Here is a 26,433-nt window from a genome sequence, read left to right as displayed (position 1 = left end):
GTAGTATTTAAATAAACCATTATAAACGTATTCTACTCCGTGTCCAAGACCCAAGTAACTTTTTATGCCTGTTAAAAATGCTAAAAACCCCTTCGACCACGCCTCTCAAAACCCTCACCGATGTCCGTTGGGCATCGCTTCGCCGCTGAGCAGCACGATGAGGCAACACCAGGGACCTGCCGGCCGCGGCCCACCGGGGCACAGCGCGACGGCTGCACGCACCGTCCACCTCAAAGACACGGCCTTTTGAAACATTTCCGTCAAAATTCACCAAAATTAACCGCTAAGAGGAATCACCCACGACGACGCTAAAAACGTTTCACCGCGTCAACAAATATATTTGCGCACTTCTGGTCGTGCGGCAGCGGCAGGAGGCCCGCGGCCTGGCCCCCGCCCGGGCGGCGCTGCGCGGGCGGCGGCACGGGCCCCTGGCCCAGCCCCACTTCGGACACCGGCTTTGGCAGCGCGGGCAGCCCGAGGCGCTCACCGGGCGGCACCGCCTCCCCTCGGCCAGAGGACGCGCTCGCCGGTCGCCACTCGCCCCCCAGCGCCTCTGGAGCTGCACCAAGGAAGCGCCGAGCGAGCCGCAGCTGCGGGGCCCCGGCGGGGGAAACCCCGGCCCAGCCGCCGCCCGGCCCACTCCCTCACGGTGGCGCATGCGCCCACGGCCGGCGCCCTTTTGCCCAGCCGGGCGGCGGAGTGGCGGCCTGACGCAGCGGGAGGCAGGTGGGTCCGGCGCTCTTCCCGCGCCCCTGCCCGCACTGGCGGCCGTCCTCTGCCAGCGTGGCGCCCCGCCCCGCTCAGCCCCTCTCCCCCAGCCCGTGAGGGTCGCCCCGCTCTTGCCGTTCCCCTGGAGCCCGCCTCGGTCGCTATGGTAGCGCGGCACGCCCGGCGGCGGCCTGGGACCCCTCTGAGGGGCCGCCGCCATTTTAAGTCCTGGCGCCCCCTGTCCCGGGGAGCCCCGGCTGCTCTGGCGCTCCCTCGGCCGCTGCCCGCCCTCCGGCTCAGGTAAGCGACTGCAGCGTGCTCGGCACGGACAAAGAAGGACCTGAAACGCCCTTCCGTAGCTACTGCCTTTAAGTTCTCTGGCGATGCCACGTTCCCTAGTGATCTGAGCAGAGGCCCTCCGTTAGGAATTGAACACCCCCTCTCTGCGGGAGCTGCCCTGCTCCCTCCGGCCTGGCTGCAAGGCAATTCGGCTCTTCCTGCCGGCGTTCCCGAGGTGATACCCCGGGATTTAACTTTCGCCAAGGCGTACGTCTTGGTTTCCCCTTTCGCAACAGTATTTCCATGTTTTGTAGCAGTTGAGCCCTACCTCTAATCATCACTTAATCGCCTTTGAAAAACACCGCTCAGTCAGTCCCCTTTGGAGTTGAAAAGGCACTTGTGCATATGGCATATTCTTCAATCCAGACACTGGATAATGATTTTTAGATGTAGCTGTTACTGCTTTTGCCAACAGAGTGTAAGTATGCTCATCAGTAGATTAACAAGAAAAGATTACCAGCTATATTAGTAATATATACTTAATTTTTTCCCTCTGCACCCGCTCCCTTGCTTTTCATTCAGAAAGAGACATGTTTTCAGGAGGCCTGCACCTCCACTAGTAGAACTTGAGCACTACATCTGTGGAGTAATTAATCCCAAAAGAATATGTACAAAATAAATCAGAGTATTTGCAATTATGTATTACTTCAAAGCATTTTTCCATCTCTTGTTTTCATCGGTAGTTTCATATATGGAGCCGCATGTGTAAGACAAGAAAGATGAAATATGTTAGGGAGACAGTCTTCAGGGCCAGATGCTGTAAGAATATCACCGTGGAGATATAATTAGCAATGTAATCCTCTGTCATTGTGTGATTGCTTGGGTGGCAGCATAAACTGATCTGAATAGTGTTTTTTCCATGCGTTTGAGTAAATATTTGACTTCATTGTAAATCCAATTATACCACTATAAGTATTTTTTTGGTAATAGTTACATTACAAATGAGAGAAGTAAAGAGTAGAAGTTGTGAAATCTGACATGGATGAAGTTAGTTGCTGGGAAGGAATGTGCTACAAATAATATTTAAAAAATGGACTGCAAGTGTCAGATAAGGTACAAGTTTGCTTATATCTTTCAGTCCCAGAGAGCAAATTTATTCCCACTTTCTGGCAATATAGTCCCACTTTTCTGAATGGAGACTATAGTCTGCTGGTTTATTTTAATTTTTCTTCCTGCTAGTATATGATTTAGAATTAAAGACATACCTGTTTAAAGAGTTCAACTAGGCAAGCTGAGTTTCTCATTTACTTCACCAGGTGACTCAGAAGTCCCTGGCTGGGTATTTTTCTGCATGCTGCAGCGACTGCTCAGCTAGTGGCCACCCAGAGCTGGATGGCTGTTACAGACTGCTGGCCTCAAAGTGCTCAACCAGGTCACCTGTACAGGTAATTGATGCCTGTAACTCCTTAAAACAAGTACATTTCAAAATGAACTTGGCCCTTTCCTGTTATTGTCCTGTACAGCTAAAACCACCTGCCTAGTTTGAAGCAGTTCGTTGCAGGTCTTTTCCCTCCAGCTGAGGAAGGGTGCTGCCCGTAGCAAATCCTGAGCACCTTCTTGCTGCAGCCGGCCACCTGAGGCATCATGCCGGAGGACCAGCATCAACAGTGACACTGACTCCCCCCTCCTTTCTCAGACACATTTCCCAGGCATAGATTTTCTGTTTCTTTGTGAAACAAGGTTCAGATTCCAGCATTGCTTAAGCAAATATACAACAAAACCCAAATTATTTCTAATCTTGTATTCTGTGGTTATTTTTTCAAGAAAATACAGAAATTTGTAAACATTTCTATTCCTGATCTTGGGTAGCTTGTTATTGTTGAAAATAAGAAAAACATATAAAACCATACTAATTTCCTCAGTTTTCTCTCCACTCTGGAGTTTTTCCTGGCCTTAATCCTATAATGGATACACAAGGGGTATACAGCCACTTGTAACTCTTGATCTCTGGTCACTTCCATTAAATTCCTTTGACCTCTTTGGTTCTTCACTCAGTTTCCTGAGTTACAGAGCCTGACCATTTTGTTCCTTAGCAAAAAGCACAAGATAAATGCCTAGAAGGATTTGGTACCTTAGAGGTACTTAATTTTCCTAACATTTCCTCATTTCCTTCACCTATCCTGCCTTTTTTGAACAGTTAATCTACTGTGCATGAACTTGATGAGTGTTCTGCATACTCACAGCAGGTCCGATGTTTCATAGAAATTATGTGTGCATTAAACAGTGCTTTTGCAAACTAGCTTAATATATGGTCGCTCTTCAGAAGTTCTGAGATTTACAGAAGAAAGATTTCTTCCTAATTTCTGTTTTCCAACAACTTGACATTTGCCAGTGATTTCAAAGACAGCTACCAACCCAGAGCAGACCATTACTGGATGAGGGCTTTACAGCTATGTGGGTACCACTCTGCCATGTATGTAGAAAATGAGCTATTTCACAAAGCAGAGCTAGGCAGGATTGCTGTAGCTCTCCTTTCCTTTTTATATATATATATGTATAGTTTAAGCTGTGATTTTTGTTTCGTTTTAAAGCCTGTGGCTAAAAAAAAGAGTTTCTAGACTTTTCTTAGGCTTGTTGTCACCTTTTGCATTGCAGGTCCATTGAATGACCTGTGAGTAATACTTGATAAAATTCTTCAGTTTTAGAACTATCTTTTGATTTTAAATCTTTGTATAACTATGCTGTCTTGACCTAATATTTCACTACGTTTCCGTTTTACCTTTTATTGGCAATTTTAGGTAATGGAACAAACATGAAAAGAGAGACTGTCGGAAGTACAGATGATGAAAGAGGACAGGGATCACAGGTGGGCTGCTGCTCTGGAGTCTCATTAAGAGGCAAACACACATATATTTATCTCACAGCTTCAACAGTGCCAGTGTAGTTGACATCTACCAAAGAGAAGTTTTGACCTGCTTTTATGATTGATTTGCATACATTTATCTCACAGCTTCAACACTGCCAGTGTAGTTGACGTCTACCAAAGACGTTTGACCTGCTTTTATGATTGATTTGCCATGGTACTGCATTATGCTTAAGGGGCAGTAAAATACATATCTATAAAATCTAAAAGCAAAACGTAGAAAAATACTTTAATAACATTTCATACAATTTTAGAGTTACACAAAACTAAAGCATTCCCTCCAGTGTTTCAATACAAGCTGAAAGGAAAGCAACATTAATTGATTTTTATTATGTGTAATATGAGAGGAGCAAAAAGCAAAAGGTGAAGCTAGAAACATCTATTGCCAGCTAGGAATCTAAATACATAGTTTGTACTATAGTAAATTTAACCTTCAAGTAAATTAGGTTTTAGTAAACTTTTAAGTTTTAGGATAATTTGATGTTTTGATTTGCTCTATGTACCAGTGAAAACAGTGCAGTCTAAGCAGAAGTCAAACATTTTAATTGCATCCGGCTCCTTACAAGACAATTTAGACAGTTTTCTACCAGTCTAATCTGATAAATTAGTATCTAAGGTCACAGAACAGGTGGATTTGCTAAGTCCAATGTAAAGTAGCCATGAGGCAGCCCATGCAGTGCAAGAGAAATAAGCTGCTAGAAATCCAGTGATCCTGTTCTTCTTACCTAAAAAGCTTGTTAGTATCTTCAGATGGCAGTCATAGTTCAATAGAATTTTCCAGAGGATTTGGGATTCTTCATTTTGTTTAAATAGGAAAATGCCAAGTCTAGAGAGATAAAGATGATTAGTCACAAGCATCCCACCTACTCTGTGTATTCTTTCATTGGAAATGGCAAATTATTTCAACCTAATGTTTAACTCCCCCTAAAAGCCATCTTCATTTACCATAAAGCCTTGTCTTGACAAAGATATGACATAGCCTATTTGAACAAATGTGTTTGGCACCAATTACTGGCACTAGCTAAACTTCGCAGATTACTAGGAAATACTAGTTCTTCAGCTGAATAAGCTGCCATTAATATGGAGGAGTACAAATGTAGGAACACATATAAAGCACAACCCAGCAAACATGTAACACAAGTTGATACGACAAAGCAGTGGGCTGTTGCACTGAGAATCCAAAGTATTCAAGAATTAGTTTCCCCTCTGGAATCAAATAGGTAAATTGTGTTACTATATTATCCATATGAAAATGAACACAAAGAATGTCAGTGACAGCTTCTCAAATGTGAGCATTTAGAACTTCCCCAAAAGATTATGCTTATATTAAAAAATTAATTAATATTTCGTAATGATCCAAAGTTGCTCTTTAGTCAACTAAAAAAAAGCTGAATTTCTCCATTTCCTCTTACAAAATGTTTTACTAGGTGCTCCATTTGTTTTAACATATATTTTGTGTGCTGACACTTGTAGAATCTGTGTGTCCCTTTACTTGTAATTCTTAGATTCTGATTTCTAGAGCCACTTATATAATGACTATGAACAACACGTGATGAAACCAAGAAACCGTGCTGCTGTTGGGGAGTATTACTTGTGCAGGGATCTTCAGACACGGAATCTTGTCAGTGCTTGATCTAACTTGGGAGTCAGCCCTGCCTTGAGCAGGACATTGGACGACATGACCTCCAGTTCTTTCTGCGCTACATTTTCCATAATGCTAGTACGGGTTCCTACTGTCTTTTAATTCCCAGGAATTAAAGCAGTGATGTGCTTTGCTTACAGCTTGGGTCCACTCTCACAAATACCTAAGTGAATGCGTAATTCTGTGTGCTTACAGCTTGGTGCTGAGCAGGACTGCTGGAGGCAGTGGGGCTGTTCATCAGTTCTTCTAACACGGGATTTGCGAGGATCAGTGTTTTGGAGGTTTTGAGCCCTCCAGTTCCACTGATAGGCTGGGGAAGCCGTGGGTGCTTGGAATTGAAACTTCTACCAGCACAGAAAGAAAGATGTGCAACTTAGGATTTTAGGCTCTGCAGTCTGTTCAGGTTTTTTAAGTACCTGAGGTACCTTACTGTGTTTTCCAAAACTGTGTACAAATCTTTTGAAGCCCTATTTTTATTTAAGGGTGGAGTTTTTTTGCAAAATGTCCATACATATAAAATTATGTTTGCTGTTTTCTCAAATGACTGGATGCAGTTTAGTTCATGCGACTCCCCCCCCCCCCCCCCCCCCCGCAAGATTAGTAAGAAAGTAGATGTGTAATTGTAAGGACTACTTTGTTAATTGGTCTCTGTTCTCGGTAAATCAATTTTTTTATAGGAAAGTAGTTGGATTCTTCTTCTTTCTATTTTTATTAGCAGTATACAGCAAAAACCTGACTACAAAATTTATTTCTGAAAATTAACTAAACAATTTAGTCCTGTTATATGCTCCATCTGTATTGGCTAAAATTAAGGCAGGTGGTTAACTGAGGTGATGTTTTTGGAATTAATAAGGTTGGCATCAGTCTTGAGTTATCTCAGAAGCTTGCAGGTGTATTTTGTTTCTAACTAATTGGGAGGCGTTTTTAATGATGAGCACTGAGTATCACTTAACACGGGATTTTTTAATAAGACAGACAGGGAAGTGATGGAAATAGATGAAGCCTTTATTTTGCCAGCTAATACTTAGTGGCTGAAATTGATTTAGTAAGAAAGAATAAGATATCCTATTTTATGTAGCTTGTTTTATTGCTTTATATGTACAGTATTTAGTTAAATCACTAAAGTCTTTGGTTTTTAGTAGATTACATCCTTTACATTCAGATGAAATTATTTTTGTTACAGTTTTGAGATACTACTTTTGATGCAGTTAATTTATACTCTATAAATACTTCAATAATATGCTATGCTTTACTGGGTGAGGAAAAAAATGTTTTGTTCCAAGTCTAACAAAGATAACAGTGAAACATCTGTCTCTTCTTTTCATGGTGTTTCAAAATTAATGTTATGGGTTTAACTTTGATTAATGTAACCTCACAAAATTATCTTTGTAGCTATCTACATGCTTAGTTGTCTGATGCATATACACACACATACATATATTTATTTACTTGTGATTGACAATAGGAAAATAAGGTGAACAGAAAAAAAGAGATGGGTGGTTCAGTTATTAAAATATCAGGTTGCTGTGGCCTATTTGCCTCAGTCCCTTTAAAATCTAGGTAGACACAGAAAGCAGTTTATGGGATGATTATCTGCATGGTCCGTAAGGCACTCCTCATACAGTCTTAAAAGAAAAGATAGTTACCGGCTCCTCCCAGATTACCGTCGTGAATCCGGTTAACTACAGGAAGTACTGTGGTAACATCATTCAGCTTCTGTTCTGTAAAATGTGAATTACCTACAGCATATTTTTTGTGGTTGATAGCTGCAACAATGAAGGGATCAGCAATCACTTATTCTTTCTGCAGGGTAACAGGTAAGGTGTTAAATTGAAATTATTGAAACTTGATTAAAACTCATGTAAATTTATTATTTTCATTAGATGAGATTTAAAAATAATTCCTTTAACTTGCAGAGTTCATTTTTAAACTTTCCCACTTCTGAATGCTGTTAAAATGCATTACTGACAATATTTCATTCTTCTGTATGTAGTCAGCCTTACAAGTCTGATAGCCTCTTTGTAAACACGATACCCACAATCAAGAGTATCTGAGTCACCAGTTTCATTTGTAGAACAGTTAATATATTAATTTTATACCACCTCCTTTATAATTTTCATTAGTAATTACTAGCTGCCAGTCTGTTCAAGGTGGTATAAAATAACTTCTGTAAACTATTGGGTTAACAGTACCACAGAAAGCTGATGTGACTTAAATAACATGAATCAAGTCAGTTGGTAGACCTGTCCCTCAGTTTGGCTTGCAGTTTTGTGCCATTTATGTGAAAAAAACTATGAATAGCAAATGCTGAATCACCAGACCAACACCTACATAATCTTCTAATGAATTATATTCTTTTGTTCCTTTTTTATGTGAAAGCAGTTACAGTCCTTTGTAAATGTCAGTCTTAATGATTAAATTACATTCACCTTTTACTGAAACAGATGGGGAATATTTTTTTCCCAAGAGAGGAAAAACTCATACAGAAATAACAAATCAGTTCTGTTTGTGGTCCTGGTGAAACCACTGGAGTCTTAAAACAGTTGTAGTATTATTCTGCTGTGTAAATTAGATATAACTAAACTATATGGAAATTTGTTTGAATTATTACCTTGTCTTCTGTCTGTTCTCTGTGTGTTTTATTTTCTTTTTTCCGTTTCTTGATGTTTGCTTATAGGTAGTAAGCATTTCAAATTTCAAGTAAGCCTAGGGAATTGAGGTTTGTGCCTAATGAAATATGTGCGCTTGATGCTAAAACTGCCTTGAAGACTTCTGTTAATTGTAGTGTAGGTATTTGTGAAATGTCTACTCTCAACAAGGTTTTTTTTCCTGATACATATATTAGAAAAATCACCTTTGCCTTTTGTTTCATTATTCATAACAACCAAGCTTAACAAAAACCTGTTACCTACAATTTTTACAAAACTTCAGAAATAAATGCTTTGTTTTTCCTGGCAATGTTAAAATTAGATAGTCTGTTGGAATTTAAAAGACAGTTTCATTTGCTAGTGCTTCCTGTAGAAGTGACTATGCCTCAGCAAATTTATATTTTTCTGTTAAAAATTTTCATTATCTGCCAATCTTAAAACATCAGATATAAAACCTGAATTTAGAGACCAAGTTATAATTTCATAGCTCTTAACTTCTTGATTAAATATCAACAGTCTTCCCTAAACTATCATGTTTTTGCTTAGTCTGAGTTATCTTTAGTTCTCTGTCTAAAACATCTTAATTAGTGCATTTTGCAGCACTTTGCATTTTGGCAATGAAACTTTATCCCATATGATCTTATATTTAGACAAATACCTTGTTGACTTCTGTGGGACTTCTCACAAAAGCAAAGCTTCTCAGGAAGATAAGTATCTGTAGAATCAGGTCACGGAGAAAATTTTAGAGGTGTTACCTGAGTGCTTAGGTACTCAGCTAACATGGCCCCTGCCTGCATCTGTAGTTAACTGTGTTCCTTTAAAAATGTGGCTGCTGGGTTGTTATTACATGTGACTGCAACAAGGAGAGAACAGATTCTCTTTAGAAGACAAGAAAATAGTAAAAATAACCTCAAAATGTTACGTGACAGGCATCGGCATTTGTCTGTATTGTAGGAATACATTTGAGGTTTAATACAGATTTTATTATACACTGATTTTTTTTAAAATGGAAAGCTTATCCAAGATTTTTTCACGTTAATACATAAAAGAAATCTTTTGAAATGTGTGGTCTGCTGTTGTATTCTTGTTTACCAAATCCACACAAATATGGAGAGATGGCACCTCACTATTAGTAGGCAGTTACGCAGAAAAGCAGTGGGGAGTTTTACAATGGGATTACTGTTTGTGCCGGCAGCTGAACTGCCCCAGCTGGAATCATTCCGGTCTGGAACACAAACTCTTCTCTCTGTTTTGAAAATGTGTTCTGAACTAAAAGATAGTAATTGCATCTATTAAATAACCATCTTAGTTGCTAAGGCAAGGTGATACCAGCATCTTCTTGTCTCATCACTTTTCAGCTATATAATTGTTTTCTGGCTGCTAAAACATTAGGCATTACTCCTTTCTCTCATTTCATTCTGGAGCAAAAATTCAGCCCAATGACTGGAAGCCACTGATTTTCACACCCTGAAATACTAAAAGAAAAGGAATCTTCCTTATTAAAAGGCAGAGCGACACCTAAGCCAGTTGCTAATTTGCTACCTGCATTGCTTGTTTGCTGAGTTTGTACTGCAGCCCGTTGGGTGAACCAGTGACGTATAGTTCCTTTATGCTCTTCCTCTGTGAGTCTGCCCACCAGTTAAGTTGCAGAACCTGCTTGGTTGTGGATCCCTGATCTCCCAGTTGTCCTACTCGCTGCATGGCACTTTACTACTCAACCTGTAACTTTGCAAAGAGAAATGCTTTTATTCCAGAGGAAATGCATGTGGTCAAGAGGCAGCTTTACTCCTTAAAAGAAAGTGGAAGGACAGGGCGATTTTGCCTATGATAGCACAGCGTGCTTATACTATTGACTCTGCAAGAAACTTACCTCTCTGCATGTATGAAGCAGTGAGTAGGACTTGATAGCTGTCATGTTACCAAATGCAACAAGAGACTCAACAGTGCAGCCAACAGGCAACAACTAATGTTATGTCATTTCTGTTAGGAATTGGTGAGCTCAAAAGCAGACACATATACCGACCCCCCCACCCCCCTCAAAAATACACAGATGTCAAAACAAATACAAAATCCGCATCTGGAGGGTACCTTCTGAAGTATCCCCTTTAATACTTGACATCTGGTGGTGTATCATGATTTCAAGAGATCCTTGTTTCCATAGGCAGTGTGGTACTGCTATTTACTTCAGTCAGCCAACAACACAGACGTTATTTTTGCTATGTTTCGGTTTCATTAGCGGTGTTGTTTATGCATGCTTAATGACATTGCTTCCTGTTATTAAACATAAAGACATGGAACATCACCTGAGAGACTGTTCCATTTCTTTAATCGGGAAACAGGGATTAAAAGACCAACTTCTTTGCTGTCATGGCAATAGAAATGCATGTCAGAGATAACTGAGCAGATTATCTCTGATGTCAGATTAAGGTGGTGTCTGATTGACATAAGACACGTGACTTAGTTCCCTCAGGCAGCTAATGAGGACCATGACCTGGAATAACGCTCCAGGCTTGTTTTTTATCTCCAGCATCTATTAGGTGTTCATGTGATGAACAAAATGCTGAAGAGGACCTTTTAAAAACTAAGAATTATCCGATACGTAGAAGAATCAGGAGAGAGTTGTTTCTTTTATCCAAGTACTATTTTTACTTTTAATACACTTTTTATTTGTGTAAGAATGTAACACCCTTGTCTAGTAACATCTACACTGAAATAGTACTTCCTGTCCCAAATGACATTTTACATCTGTTCAAGGGAGTGCAATATATCTCTGTAATTTGTCACAATCTTACTTAACTTTTTTTCATAAATAAATATAAAGGAATTGTGCACATTGATCACACTGTGCAATTTAAAACATCTGTCAAGAAGCGAATTTAACAAACTGAAAGACATGCAGACAAAATATTTAAGTCAGTTGGAACTGCTTGTTTATACAGAACTTGAATATGGATTTGGTATATCTGCTGATATAAAATTGGGGGAGGTCTAATTTGTTACACAGGAAATAAACACATTATTTACCTCTGCCATTTAGAACAGTCTTGCTAGTATTTTGTAATTTTATAGGTATATCGTCTTCTGCATTAATATACATCTCTTCCTGTTTCAGTTAAGAGTCCTTGTCAGCCTGAATTCTGGTTTGTTGTTTGTTTGGGTTTTTTTTTTAAAAGGAACACAGTTTTAGATGATAGAAATATCTCTGATATTTCATCTCATTTTTGCTAATACTTGAGTACAAGGAAATAGGAAAACTAAACAGTCATACTGGTGTGATTCTGCTGCCTGTATGATGAGACATGTCTGTTTCAAATGTTTTTATGTTATCTGCACAAGCTATTAGAATTTTTAGAGACAACTGTCTGAGAAATAGGTATCAACAATTTTTGTTAATTCAACCCTATTAACTCTAAAAAGAATTTCTGGGGATGAAATAATTTGTTTAGCTACAAAATTTTCTTTGATCATGAAAGCCATCCCTTACTGATTTCAAAGTCCACTGGAAAATAATAGAGGTCTTGGAACGTCTCCAAATAGAATGCAATTATGTGCAAATATTACTGCCTATTTATTAAAGGATTTACTTTTAAAAGTGCAGAGTCAGGTGGTCAAGTAGCTGAGTAGAAAATGCTCCAGATACTCTTTAATCTTTATTAAGATTCATGTTAATTCGTACTCTTAATAATGCAAGTACATTAGAAATGCATTTCTGAGCATCACTGAAGTTTCAGAAGGCCTTTTGGTTTTCACAGACAAATGTAATTCTCATCTTATTGTGGCAACTGATACCACAAGGGTTATTAATGTGTACGTGTATTCTGTTCCCACCTCTAAGCATCTTGGAAAGGACAGAGCTGCACTAGCTGATGTTGTGGAATAAAGTCCATTAACATTGTTGGAATAATAATTTATTCAAGTACATGGTAGATAATGTAATATCTAAATTAAATTATATTTGAATACATTTAAATATTTACTTTAAAAACAATTATGCAGCGTTACAGATAAAAGATGGACAATGAACAGCAAGCAGTTAACACCACAATTCCAACACAACACAGGACTGTTATACCACCTGATCCACACAATGGTTTTGTTTTTTTTTCTTTGGTTTTTTTTGTTTGTTTTGTTTGTTTGTTTTTTAAGCAAATCTGTCTTTTAAAGCATTATTTATACTGGTGAATCCTATTACTGGTTTTGCAGAATTTGAGACTTAAGGTTTGTGCATTTAGTAAAGTTTCTATGTACTTAGTTTGGTAAAGTTTCAGATGTACTTAGTTTGGTAGTAAAAAAAATGCTCTTCTGTTATACTTGCAACTATTTTCCTATAGAGAGCAGAGAAACAGAACAGTTATACTGGGTAAGAATTTCTACTCAAGATGCATGTAAGCAATTTATTTGAACATCACATTGACTGATTAATAGATTCACATTTACAGCTTTCCTTTAGCTTTCTTTTTGTCAGATAGGTTTTCAGAGCAGGACTTATCTTGTGTTAGAAATTATATTGAAGCATGAGAAAAAACTTTCTGCTTAGACAGACTTGTGTTCAGTTTTCTTGTTAGAAGTGAATTGTCATATATGTGACTTCAAACTTGCCAACAGACTAAAAGCAAGAGCAGAGGGAAGAAAGCAGAGAAGGCCTGTAGCTTGTGGACAATCTGTTTGGCAAGTATCAACTAAAATTTTAAATGGTGTGACCTGGAAATTGTGTTGCTATTTATGATATTTCTAGCTTTAATGGAACTGCCCCTTGCAAGATTTCAGTTCAAAAACTGGTTGCATGTTTACTTTTAAGAATTTGAGAAAATCAAGATGGCATTACATTAAATGCTTTTAATTGGGTGATTCCTGTTCATATAAAACACGCCATTACAAAGTGCATATTCAGCCAAACTCCAGAGCTTGAAAGACTCAAATCAGCTAAACTTTTAATTGGTAGAAAACAGTGAAGCTGCTGAATTTAAATGCACACTAGAAGGAAAGTACAGTCCATGTCTGACTGGCCAAATCTTAAGTCTTGCACAACTTGATAATCAGGCATCAGGTACTCAGCTTTATTTGCATTTTTGAGCTTGTTGTAGATTTTCAGTGAACATATTTGCTATTCCAACAGGTACTGCAATGGCTGCAGGAGCTTTGCTGCAAAATGAATTACCGTATTCTTCATTGCTAGAGAGCAGTCTACATCTTGCAAATATGAGTTCAGGTAATAATTTTTCTCTGATACACCATTCATATAAAGTGCTTAGAGAAATTCTGGGGAAAAAAAAAAAGAAAAAAAAGAAAAATTCCATAGAAAATTAAAACCCCCAGAAATCTTATCCCCCATTTATAAACATGTGTATAACAAAACCAAACTGCATTACTTTGTCATCACCATGATGTGTTAATATGTTGAGCTTTTTGGTAACTTGCATACTGTCAGATGTCTTAATTGAAGAAACTGTGATTTTTGTTTTCAGAAACTGCCTAGCTCTTTGAAAATACAAACATGCCTTCAAATGACTTATTTAAACTCCTACAGGATGTTAATTCTTTCTTACTGTTTTGGGTGAATACTTGCAAATCCTGCTTGATTCAGTAGGAAAATAATGATGTACAGCATTTTATTTGGCTCATTTCTGGATCCACTGTCATTTGATTATATACTCAAAAAAAGCTTCTGGGAAGAGAAACAAGAATTAGCTATAAGAAAGCAATAGAATTAATTAGAAAATATTTTTCATGTTTCTTGGATATAGGTAGCACTCAATCTCCCTTCATCTCCCTTCTCTTCCACCCAGCCTCCAAGATAAAAGCATGTATAGTTTTTTCCTCACCTCTTGTTATCTTTATTGCTGAATTAGAATAGTCAGGGTTTTGATAAAACAGCTAACAGTCAGCTTTAACATTTTCTTTTTCTCGTAAAACATCACTACTGATGTTTCAGGCCTGGTATCTACAGCAAACCCTACCATGTCTCTCTTTAAGAGCTGGGGTGCAGTACTCAAAAGTCAGCCACTCAATTTCTGTTCAGTCTTTAGGAGAAATGGTAGATTTTAACCTGATGAATTTTTATTAGAGAGAGCTTTCTCTTATGCAAATTACTGTCTAACAGTTACTGGTTTTGTAATGCAAAAAACCCCACAGACTGAAGATAGTATATATCTTTAGGAAAATGCAATGGGATTAATTTAATTATTGAACAAAGTTATGGTGGTTTTTCTTGATTTCCCCAGTCTTTCTCTGTGACTTGGAAGTCTAATGCACAGACAATGGGATGACAAAGTATTTTTAGCGTTGCCATAGTCTGTTCTCCACATAGTTGCATGAGAATTTTGTGCTTTTTAGAGTGTTGCAATCTTTTTGGCCAGCTCATTCTCCTTCTTAGCACACTGGAAGCAAAGTGGGAGGCAATTTGCCTCCTAATGTCTACCTTCAAAAGCCTAAAGCACTCAACTGATACATCTTTGCCTCCCTATAATCTGCTTTATCTCAGTCTGTAGGGCTAACAGCTTTGCTTAATAAAAAAGCTGTGCCCTGAAAAAAAATAAGCCTTTTGTTTTGAATAACAAATTGTGTTTTGTTAGAAGATATGAATGGTCCACAGTGAACAGTCTACAATTCATCATGTACTGAACCATTTCAGGAGGAACACACTAATCCCAATCATTACAGAGCTAATGATGCATTTTGGAGCAGCTAAGTGGAGGAGTAGAGGTGGTTGTGGAATGTTAAACCAAGAGGTGGGGGAGTATAATGTATTTACTTACAGATTTCTCAGGAAGCAGAGCCTCCAGCTACATTTTGATTGTTCTTTTGAATTTAGTATTTTGTGTCTTAGCGAGTTCTGAATGCATGCTATTTACAACTATCTAAATACTCACATTGTTTATGGAAAATTTTTTGGTTGTTCCCAGTCTGCTTTCAAAATTATCTACTTGAAATGCAACTATTTTCATCAAGCAGTGGAACAGTCTGTCCCAAACTATTCCTATAGAATGGAGCAGCCCCAAGGATAGCTGGCAGCAGTGCCTTTATTGTTAGTTACTATGGAGACAGCTCAGCCCATGCTGACTAACTGCTGGAGTACATAGAGGATGCACAGCTCTTTGCAACTTCAGTGCTGAGGAACTTGGATTTCCTATCAGTGCATCCTCAGCAGCCTGCCTAGACAGTAGCTGGGGCTGGTCAGTCATGCAGGGTTCACCCCGAAGACGTTCGGCAGTGAGTATATTTAGCAACTTCTTCCAGGGTCGGAGACATTCTTCCTCCGATCCTCTTCTTCGCATAATCCAGAGACGCCGGAGCTCGGTTGTAGAGGTACTCTCGTCATCAACTCACCGGGTTATGGTGGCGATATCGTCTCTGAGCCCTGAGGAGCTGGATGCAACTTTTCCTGAAAAAAAAAGTAAAGTACTTTCATTAAGGCTGTTGGCAGTTCTGGTATTTTTTTGGTATTAAATTAATATACTTTTGTTCTGTTAACTGTATTTTGTATATGTGCATAAAATACTGGGGTTTGAATTTTTTTCCTGTATTTCATATTTTGTTCATTGATTCCTTGTTCAGGGGTTAATATGTGTTTTTCACTGTTACAGCTCAGAAAGAACAGATTAAATAGAAGCATATATGCACACATACATACACAAGTATGCGGCTAAGTATTTTCAGTTTCAGGTGGAAGAGGACTGTGATGTTTTTTTCTGTTGCAAAGGATATCACATACTTCTAATTTCATCAGAAAAAACAAAGAAAACTGTGAGAACAAACAAGTTCTGCAGTAACACAAGCAGTTTTTTCCGCTCAGAATCCTTACTTCAAGTCTGTGTTGAAAAATGCACCTTAAATATATATATTCCATATATTTATGCTGTTTGTAACTTCATCAACTTAAGATTGAACTGATACTTTTAAGGTGGAGATGAATTTCTAATCTTCCTTACTAAATCTGTTTTTGCCTGTGTTCTAGGAAGTTCGAGGCGTCCAACAGCAAAATACACTAAAGTAGGGGAGCACCTTCGCCATGTCATTCCTGGTCACATGCAGTGCTCAATGGCATGTGGTGGACGTGCTTGCAAGTATGAAAATCCAGCTCGATGGAGTGACCAGGAGCAAGCTATTAAAGGGCTTTACTCTTCCTGGTAATAAGCAGCATTTACTCTCACTAAATGTAACTGCATTGACTGTATTTATTAAAAGAGAGAATTCAAAGGAAAGTTCAAAATTCAGTTTTTAAAATAAGCTATTGCTAAGTTAAGTATAAAACATAATGATAGCTTGATTCAGAATTACAGCTTAATGTAGCCCGTAATGACCATTGTACATAGCCCAGTAAAGATGATGAAAGTTTTCTACCTGTCAAGAATTATACAAAACCTAGCCTGGGTTATGAACAGTTCTTGCTAAGGTTTACAATGCAAATTAATTAAAACATATTCATAATAGAATTTAAATATAAAAATATTTACTGAACGTGAAATAACGTGTGTGTTCAAAAGCATACTCATATGCGGTAATAGTTGCATGAAATGTGTCTTTACATTCCTGCTGATTTTCTTGTAACAGCAGATGTTCTTCAGAAGCATACAAAACTTAAAGCGCCAAACAAAGATCTGAGTCCAGATTATATTCAGAGGGAATTTTTTAATGTCCATTGGCCTGGCATTTAAACAGCTCTAGTAATGGTCTTTGATATGTTTTATCTGTATCAACAAGATTTGTCGCTGTATGATGGTAGAATTTCTTGAAAAATCATTTCTAGTTAATCAGCAAGGTATTTCTGTCTGTCTTGAATGTAACATAGTATTCTTATTTTGGTAGATTCATACTCAGGAAGTTATTAATAACAACATTATTATCTACTTTACTAATTTCTCAGGATAACAGATAACATACTGGCAATGGCTCGACCCTCAACAGAATTGATTGACAAGTACAACATTATTGAACAGTTTGAAAGGTAACAAATTTAGTTATTATTTATTGTAGATGTTACTAGTGAATTCCTGATCCATTTTCTCTTTCAACATAGATTTGGCTTGTTGATAAAGATCCTTTCATTTTAACGATATACAGGTAAAGATTTATTCTCCACTAAGAATAAATGTGTTTCAGAAAATAAGGGATAATGAGATTTTGGCTGAGTATAATACTTTGACTCATCTATTCCTTCCTTAAGATGTGGCATAAAAACCATAATTAACCTTCAGCGTCCTGGGGAGCATGCAAGCTGTGGGAGTCCACTGGAACAAGAAAGCGGCTTCACCTACATTCCTGAAGCTTTTATGGAGGCTGGAAGTAAGTTCAGTCCTGCTGCTGTTCCTCATTAATTACTGATTTTGGCACTTACAGATATTTTTACTTGAATTCTTGTGTGTTAAAAGCAGCTATGTAGGAAATGTTACACAAAATGGGATCTAAACATGAAACTTGGCAAATATAATCAAGAGTAAGTACACATTATTGAAGATCGTATATATGTAGAGTGAGATGGAGGGTTTATGTTCACATCTTTAGAATAAAGAAAGGACAACAGCTAGTTAAATATTTCTTTTTCTTCTGAGTTCGCAAATACATGAGCATTAATGGTGTTTCAAATCCTGGTACAATTCATGTTTTCTTATCTAGACTGTAAAAGGTTATTTCATTTGAGGGCATTGTTATTGGCAGTATTTTTGTATTTTTTGTATTATGGTGAGATGAGAAAAAGCATCTCTGTAAGAAAAAGCTTTTGACTGAAGAAGTGCTTTTATTTCTAAAAAGAAAGAATTACCCCACCTATATATAGCTCAGTAATTTTGGTATGAATCAGTCAGTTCTGTTACACCTTTTACATTCAAGTTGAACTTTAGTTTGACATATCTTTGCTAGCTTCATGAATTTATCAAATTTCAATAGCAAGCATACATTGAAATGGGAAAACAATCTCTTGCAAACAATATGTAGTCAGATTCTAAGATCCATTATGCAGTTTTAGTACTATCATTTATTATTAGTCATCTCTCCTGCATTTAGTACTGGAAATTTCACATTTGATACAGCAAAAAATAACTCTTTATTTTTATTTTAGTTTATTTTTATAATTTTGGATGGAAGGATTATGGAGTGGCATCTCTCACTACTGTACTTGATATGGTAAAAGTCATGGCTTTCGCCTTGCAGGAAGGGAGGGTAGCTGTTCATTGTCATGCAGGACTTGGTCGGACAGGTATGTGCTCTACTGGAAGATCAACGTTTTTTTTTTCTAAAAATGCAAAACAGTCTCTGGTTATAAATTATTAATGATTTTTTTAGATTCTATATCATTGCAAGATGTACATCTGTAAAATGGTTAAAAATGCTGAAGAAATTTGTGAAAATTATCTGAATGGCTAGAGTTATGATCAGTTTTAGTATATGAGAACCAAACCTGTAAGGTTAGAAAATGTTCGTGTCTGTATAATAATTCCCTGTTACATTGAAATGGAACAGTTTCTTTCTGATGGGGAAAAATTCACCTAGTACACTTTCATTGTCCAGTATTTATGACATGTTTACAAACCTGCCTTTCATTTTAGATCAGGTAGGATTTGGTGGAGCAGCTAAAATGTCATTTACTTCTTTTAAGACCTTTTTGCCTATGTCCTTCCTGTGGAAGCCACCATCCTGTGTTCAGAAATGGTGGAACTCCTAGAGATGCTGTGGTGAGAAACTAGCTCTCACTGAAACTATAGTGAGAATGGGTTTACTATCTTATGGTCCAACAAATGCAACTATACTTAGGTAACAGCATCACATAATAGAGGGCATAAAGCTGTATCTTTACCTATACTGATTTTTATCCTGTAGTTCCACTGAGTATTTGTTTTGGTCTGATAGTTCTTCAGCTAATGCTTGTCTTCTATTTTCCAGGTGTTCTGATAGCTTGTTACTTAGTTTTTGCAACAAGAATGAGTGCTGATCAAGCAATTCTTTTTGTCAGAGCAAAAAGGCCTAATTCTATTCAGACTAGAGGGCAGTTGTTATGCATCAGAGAATTCACTCAGTTTTTGGTTCCTCTGAGAAATGTGTTTGCGTGCTGTGAGCCCAAGGCACACACAGTGACGCTGTCCCAGTACCTGACCCGTCAGAGACATCTGCTTCATGGTTACGAGAGTAGGCATCTCAAACATGTGCCAAAACTTATTCATCTTGTTTGCAAATTGTTGTTAGACCTGGCTGAAAACAGACAAGTGGTAGAGGCAGAATTGTTAGATATACCAGATCTCTCAGCTGAAATTGAAAAGACTGTTTCTCAGTTGGTATCCACACAGCTAGATAGAGAACTTGCAAGGCAGGACAGTGATATGTCAGACTCCTCCCACACCCACTCATCCACTTTCGAGACCCAGGATTCTCTTTTCTCCCTGGGACATGAATGTGATCCTCTTTGGAAAAGAAGGAATGTTGAATGCCTTCAGCCTCTAACTCATCTAAAAAGGCGTCTAAGCTATAGTGAGTCAGATTTAAGGAGAACTGAGTTTCTTTTAGAGCAAGGAGAAACTGCATGGACAGTACCTGCTCAGATACTACAGTGCAACCAACCCAAGCGGAACAGCGGTGAGGAATGTTCTGCCATAAGTGAACAAAAGCCACAGCTGGATTTAAATAAAGAAGCATTAGTGCGTAATACATGCATGTTCTGGAGTCAAGGTAAATTTAATTTGGATGGACAAAAAGATGGATCCTCCCTTTATCACAGAAGGAACTGTACGAAAGAAGTACAACGCAGTAGAACCTTTTCTTCAGGTCTAGCATCTCTCCACAATACCAGGGAACCTGGAACACCAAGGCATAATTTTACCAATGAGATTGGTCATAGAAAAGACCACAAGACTAATATGTATAGCAGAAGAGTCTATGTCTCTGAGGACTCTGATTCTTCTTCTTCTAAAGTGAACTTTTCCCTTGGATATGAAAGCCAAGGTAGCAAAGATGTGTCAGAGGCAATTCCACACATTGTTCTGCAGTCAGAATTAAGTTTGGAAGCCCGAAGAGTTTTGGCAGCAAAAGCACTTGCAGGTATAAATGAATTTCTGGGAGAGGAGGAAGTGAAGCAGAAGGTAGAAATGTGGCAGGTAATTTTAAACTTAATTCAATGTTGTGGGCTCTGCATATTTCACCTAGGTTAATTCCTAGAATGTCAAAAATCCCACCATATGCTTTGAAATGGCACATTGGGACACCGGTTTATACTGTGGTTCAGTAAATGATGGTACTTGTAAGTTATAGACCAGTTCTTTCAAAAGTAAGCAAAACACACCTACAAATTTGGTCTCTAGCAGGAGTTTGGAATGTTATTTTTGGCTGTGTTCATCATTTTACTGATGAAAATTGTTGCAGTTATCTGTGGTTGTAACTTGGCTGCTGGTAGCATAAAAGTACTACAGATTTTAAGGCAGCCCTGTGTTTTTAATCAGTGCTTTCTCAGAACTAATTAGAGGATTCTGTGCTTAAAAGAATTTAATAGAAATTTAACTGCTTATCCTTAAAACTCAAGTCCTTCTAGCAACATTTGCTTTGAAGTTGGAACCCAAAGCTATATGTATTCTATTAGACAATTGAGAGGTTCTGAGCTGCACTGTTTATGTCATTGTTCTGTTTTAAAGAATCACTTATATTGTTGCTGATTAATGTTGATGTTTTGAAAAACACTAGAATGTTCTTTTTTTTTTTTTTTTTGGTAACTCCTAAGTCTTCTTTTTTTATTGGAATGTAAGCAGCCAAGTGCTACAATCAAAGAGAATGTTGGCAAAAGTAAATAGATGATGCGTTTTCAGTTTTGCTTTGCTTTGTTTTTTAAGAAAGAACTGAATTCTCGAGATGGAGCTTGGGATAAAATCTGTACCGAGAGAGATCCTTTTATCCTCTGTAGCTTGATGTGGTCCTGGATAGAGCAGCTGAAAGAACCTATTATATCCAAAGACGATATTGACATGCTGGCAAAAAATTGCACAGAATCACAGGATGCACTTTACTTACTGAGAAAGGTAGGTATTCTATATATCATTTCATTCTTTAACTGCCAAGTACATTTTGCTGATGTGTATTAAAACTATTAATTTACGGCCTTTAGGCAAGGGAATTGCACTTTTAAAAGGCAACTTCAATGTCTTTAAAAATCAGAATGAGGATTACTTTGGTATTGATTGTATTATTTCAATTTTAATCAGTACTTCCTAACAAATATTTTAAGAAACATACCAGATACTGTCTTTGAACACCATTCAGTAGAAGCTCAGTTTCAGTGTATTTCCCTGCAAATTCTGCAGTTAGAGATCCAGAGGCAAAGATGAGAAGTGTTTTCTCTGTGACTCGATGTATGGCTTTTGTTAACATCACACCTGGCAGCTGTGCTTAATGGTTGTCATATTTGCTGTGCAAACATGTTAATCTATCAGCTTTGGAAGAGCTGGGGCAAGGAATAGGAAGAATTTGCCAATTCAAGCAATCAGAAGCCAGGCCAAATTCTACATAAGTCAGAACTGTGGTCATCTGTATTCTGAAATCCCGATGAAAAACAGGTGTTTCTGATCCAAACTGTTTAACTGTGCTTTCCCCAAAGGGCTAGATGATAGGTAATATCATCTATAATAGTAATAATAAAAAAATCTCTATTCTTGATCTCTTTAATTACACAAATTAATTTCATAATGCTTTGGGAATTATTTGTTTCCAAAGTATTTATGAAGATAATAGGGCCTCTTTTATCAGCCTCCAGATACCCAAGAATACGGCTACTAATCAATAGGTGGTCAGAACTTCGTGTGCAGTCACCATCTTCATGACATGACATTCAGAATTCCTGAGTTCATCTAAAAACATCATGTTTCTTCCTGAAGCATTCTTCCACTCTATTAAAGTTTTAACTTTCTGTTTGTATTAAATAAAAAATAACTGCTTGACACCTGTTACAAATAAATGGAAAAGGAATAATTAATGGGTTTAAAAAAATTAAAAAATACTAATTTTATCTTACTTTATCCTATAATACTTCAGAATAACAGAATAGTTGAGTTGGCAGGGACCTCTGGATATCTTCTAGTCCAACAGCCCTGCTCAAAACAGAGTCAACTAGAGCAGGTTGCTTGTGTGACACATGCTCCAGTCCCTTAATCATCTTTGTGGCCCCTCGCTGAACTTGTTCTAGTATGTTATATGTCCCTTTTGTACCAAGAAGCACAGAACTGGACCCAGCACTCCAGATGTGTCACCTCCATTGACCTGCTGGCAGCTGTCTGTCTAATGCATCCCAGGATGCTCTTGAGCTGCCTTTACTGCAAGGGCCCATTGCTGGCTCACATTCAACTTTGTATGCACTGGGACACCCAGGTTCTTTCCTGTTAATCTGCTCTCCAGCCAGTCAGCCCCTTATACATACTGGTGCATATTCAGCTGCACTTCCTAGAAATCCCTCAAGTTTTAATTTAAGTTTCACTCTTAAGAGACCTGCCTGTGTGGAGATCTGTCTCCCTCGGAAAAGGGCTAGGGACTAGCAGCCACAAAGACACTTACTCCCCTTTATGCATCCTTGCTAGCTACCCAGGTGTCTTGCTGATGGTGAAAGAGACTTGGTAGATAGAGAGATGCAGCTTATCCTATGTTAGCTGCAGAAGAGCCCTAAACATGCATAGCATTTTGGGCTGAAAAGACCAAATTTCGCTTTTTTTCTATGCCAATTCACATGAATGCTACTTGTTTATATAGGGGACCTTGAAAAATAAGTCTCCAGATACATGCCTGACCTAGAGTTTCTCCCATCATGACTGAAATAATTATGTAAATTTAGGCTTGTGAAATTCCCTCCCCAACTCCTACACCTGAAGGTTTCAGTATGGGAAGGCACGGTCTGCTATTGAAACAAAACCTGGAAGTTAAATAAATGTTTTTCATGGAGTTATTTCTTCTAATAGCTGCTGTTCCTTTTACCCACCAGGAACAGTGTCAGACTATCCTTTGTATTTTCCACTGTGTGGTGAACTTGCAAATGCTACCAGCTGATGTGGAGGAGGCCTTACTTGCTCGTGCTATTAAAGCTTTCACTAAGGCAAGCAACCATTTGTCCATGACATTGTGTTTATTTGCTTTAAATCATGAAGGGTGAATCAACAGAGCAGGCCACTGTGCGAAAAATTACAGTAATTCCTTCACACTTAGTGTACTCATGCTTGTCCATTTCAGAGTTAAATTTTATAATAATCAGCCTACATGAAGGGTTGAAAATATTCTCAACAAAATTAAGTGCTGTATCTACAGCCTTAATCCTTTAGTCTCATTTTCCTGTTTCTGGATCACTGCCAATTCATGAACTTCAAATTAGAGAAAAGATAATTTTTAAGTGGGAATAACTAGTCACTGAGAGTAGCTTACTAAAGGCTTTGGTAGTTTCTGTATTATTTGGAATCTTTCCATCAGATTAAATAATTTTCTGAAGTTATGTTACAATTCAGTTGTGTTTCGGGCCCTTAATATAGGATGTATATAACTAACTTCTGCTTTTGGAATCATTTAGTAACAGTGACAGGTTAAACTTGCTATTGCTCAGCTTGGAGCTGCTTACTTCTTAGATTCAGCAGGTGAAATTGTGTGAACCGAACATTCATCCTACTGCTTCCTAATCCCTTGTAAATCTACAGACATGTCACCTGTTAAAACAATCATGGCATTTGTCTTTCTACTAGTTTGTTTTAAAGTCTAGTCAGCATAAAATTGAAAATGATCAGCATTAAGTACTCCATCATGAAACATGTATTTTCTTTGATAACATTTTTTCAAACTTTTAAGATTTATCTACTTTGCATTTTGCTATATGACATCTGTTAACTGAACTTAAATTTCTCCCTTTTATTAGACAAACTTGGATTCTGAAAATGGACCATATGTTTACAATACCTTGAAAAAAGTATTTAAACAGACACTGGAAGAAAAAAGAAAAAGGCTTAAGGAAGGAACAGAGAATCACTCTTGATTTCTGCACAGCTATGCTGAAGAATTAGACGGGCCTACCAAATTGTTTTGCATTTTCCAGCTACTGTATTTTGTGCTATCTGGCATGATTTACCTAACTTGAGGTAATAGTAGTTATTAACAAAGTGTTTTATTTTTTTAGAAGAAGTTTTAGTGACAATTGTTTTATCTACACAGTTCTAAGGAACAGCTCCTGTGTGACCGTACTGTAGCATTTGAATTCAGGTACTGTGCTTTTATATTGTGAACTGTTCTCTTGTTTTCAAATGTCTTCATTGGTTTATAAACCCTTTTGTCATTGGCAAGCAATGTTATTTTCAAGTTATGTGATTGCCATAAGTTCAGTGCCATGGTACACAAAGGTTTAATGGATTGAGTTAATATTTATGTATTATGTATGTTTACATTAATGTTACGTGATTGTACTGAACTTATTAAATTCCTTTTCCTTTTAGAAAGTTTAAAATAAGACTAAGAGTAATAATTAACAGATCTTGAGGTCTGCTATTGACAGCAGATGATTTTTTCCTTTAGATGTCCTAAATAATTGTCACCAGTGTGTTTTTGAAGGGTGTGGCAGTAAAGAAATACATTAAATATATTCAGCATGAAGTTATCAAGGCCTTAATTTAGATTTTTGTGGCTAAGAAATCTTTGAAGTGTTTTTAACAGAAAATTGATTGTGGCATTTTAAGTGCTTTGAGTAAGAGTATAGATCTTATTTTAACTTACCAAAACTTAATAAGGATCTAAATCTGTCTGTACTTAATGTTCAGCAAAACCATGCATAAATAAGTGTAGCAGTAATACTAAAAATAATTAATTAATATCTTATTATTTTTATCTAATAAGACAGAAACAACTGAGATATCATCATGACTGCAGTTTTTGATTATAGACTTAGGATACAGGCTGGAATGCCAGTTTGCAGGATTAACAGTCTATCCAGTTTGATATATTTAAATAGTTAAGAATCTGTCCTTCTCCAAAATATTTTTATTCAGTACTGTAAATGACTAATATTTAGAATTAAAAACAGACCAGTTTAAAATATGTATAAATTATACATGCTTCAGCTGTACAGATGATTATATATCAATTTCAGATCCAAACAAGTACTTTGGCAGAATTATCCTAAAGTAAACATACTTGAAAGTAAAATTTTGTGTATGAATCACATACACGAACGCCGCTTTGCGAAGAGGCAAGGCAACATAACAAGCAGTTTAACATTAGCCAGCATATCTTAGCAGTCAGACCTGGCAATACTAAGATGTACTTGCAGGTGTCTTAGTTTCCCAAGAAATTATTTCAGTTTACTACAGTTAACAGCTCCAAACAGCTTGCACCAATTCCTGGTATTATACACTTCAGGTGTAGAAACCAGCTCAGTATTTCTAAAATGAGTATAATTAACAAGGACTTTCAAATAATATTGGACTCAGGTAGAAAAACCTTTCTGAAGTTAATGTCATGTGTTAGCAACTGAAAAATAACCTATGTGCAGTCCATATAACTGGACATTGTAAAACTGTGTGCTTTTTTATTTAGTACATTTTTTGGTTCACTGACAAATGCAGTTGTAGTTATGGCTGAACTGGCTACCATGTCTAATTGAACCCATCATGGGAAAAAACAAAAATAGCCCATCTAAATGAATAATCAGACCTACCTTAGCAGCAGCCTGTTAATTTGTGTTCTGGCTGATATTAATGCCTAAATAGCAAATACTCCTTTTCCCTACCAATTCCTTGTGCAGTAAACCTGACTCAAAGCTTGGTGTAACACATTTCTCTTTATACTCATTGCGAGTGCTGCCTTGTCATGCTGACACTATCACCGATGCCTGCTGCAGCAAGATGGCCCTCATATCTGCCTACTGATGCCTGTGGGTGAAGCCCAGGATGGCATGTAGGAGCAAGGCAAGCGTGTGTTTATTACCCTGCGTACTCTCCCGTGCTCTCCAAATTTAATGAGTAGTGGAGGGGCCTGGTGACCTCTTGGCTGGCTCCTTGCAGCTCTCCAAACACTCTTTTCTTTCCAGGCTGTGTGCAGGATTCCTCAAGGAACAGGTGAACCAACATAGGGCTCCTGGGGGTTTTCTTACTGGGAGAGCTCTCATGTGAACAGGTGAAGTCCTTGCTAAAGCACTGGAGGGAAAAGCCATCATCCACACTTCTCGGAGAGAAGCGTTAAAACCCCTCTCCCTGTCATCACTTTTAGACCTTGTTGGCAAGAGTTACTGCCTTCTAAGCCAGAGCCTC

General features: G+C 37.8%; 1 protein-coding gene across 14 annotated transcripts; it reads left to right on the top strand.

Moving 5' to 3' along the window:
* Nucleotides 1-533: 533 nt before the first annotated feature.
* PTPDC1 (protein tyrosine phosphatase domain containing 1) lies at nucleotides 534-24,638 on the top strand. Of its 14 annotated transcripts, XM_080387105.1 has the most exons (13): nucleotides 609-726; nucleotides 2,304-2,432; nucleotides 3,786-3,853; nucleotides 12,806-12,868; nucleotides 13,317-13,409; nucleotides 16,155-16,326; nucleotides 17,064-17,144; nucleotides 17,364-17,482; nucleotides 18,255-18,392; nucleotides 19,076-20,280; nucleotides 21,007-21,192; nucleotides 23,139-23,249; nucleotides 24,054-24,638. In XM_080387105.1, the coding sequence occupies exons 5-13, from the start codon at nucleotides 13,325-13,327 to the stop codon at nucleotides 24,168-24,170; spliced, it is 2,214 nt and encodes a 737-aa protein (XP_080243231.1). In that variant the 5' UTR covers nucleotides 609-726; nucleotides 2,304-2,432; nucleotides 3,786-3,853; nucleotides 12,806-12,868; nucleotides 13,317-13,324; the 3' UTR covers nucleotides 24,171-24,638. The 14 variants fall into 14 exon arrangements, with proteins under 14 accessions (XP_080243224.1, XP_080243231.1, XP_080243227.1 ...); XM_080387101.1 differs by lacking the exon at nucleotides 12,806-12,868; XM_080387093.1 differs by lacking the exons at nucleotides 609-726; nucleotides 2,304-2,432 and adding an exon at nucleotides 734-1,008.
* The last annotated feature ends 1,795 nt before the right edge of the window (nucleotides 24,639-26,433 follow it).

The sequence above is a fragment of the Falco punctatus genome, assembly GCF_963210335.1.
Source record: "Falco punctatus genome assembly, chromosome: 4".
Lineage (NCBI taxonomy): Eukaryota > Metazoa > Chordata > Aves > Falconiformes > Falconidae > Falco > Falco punctatus.
This window is presented reverse-complemented; position numbering and strand designations above follow the sequence as displayed.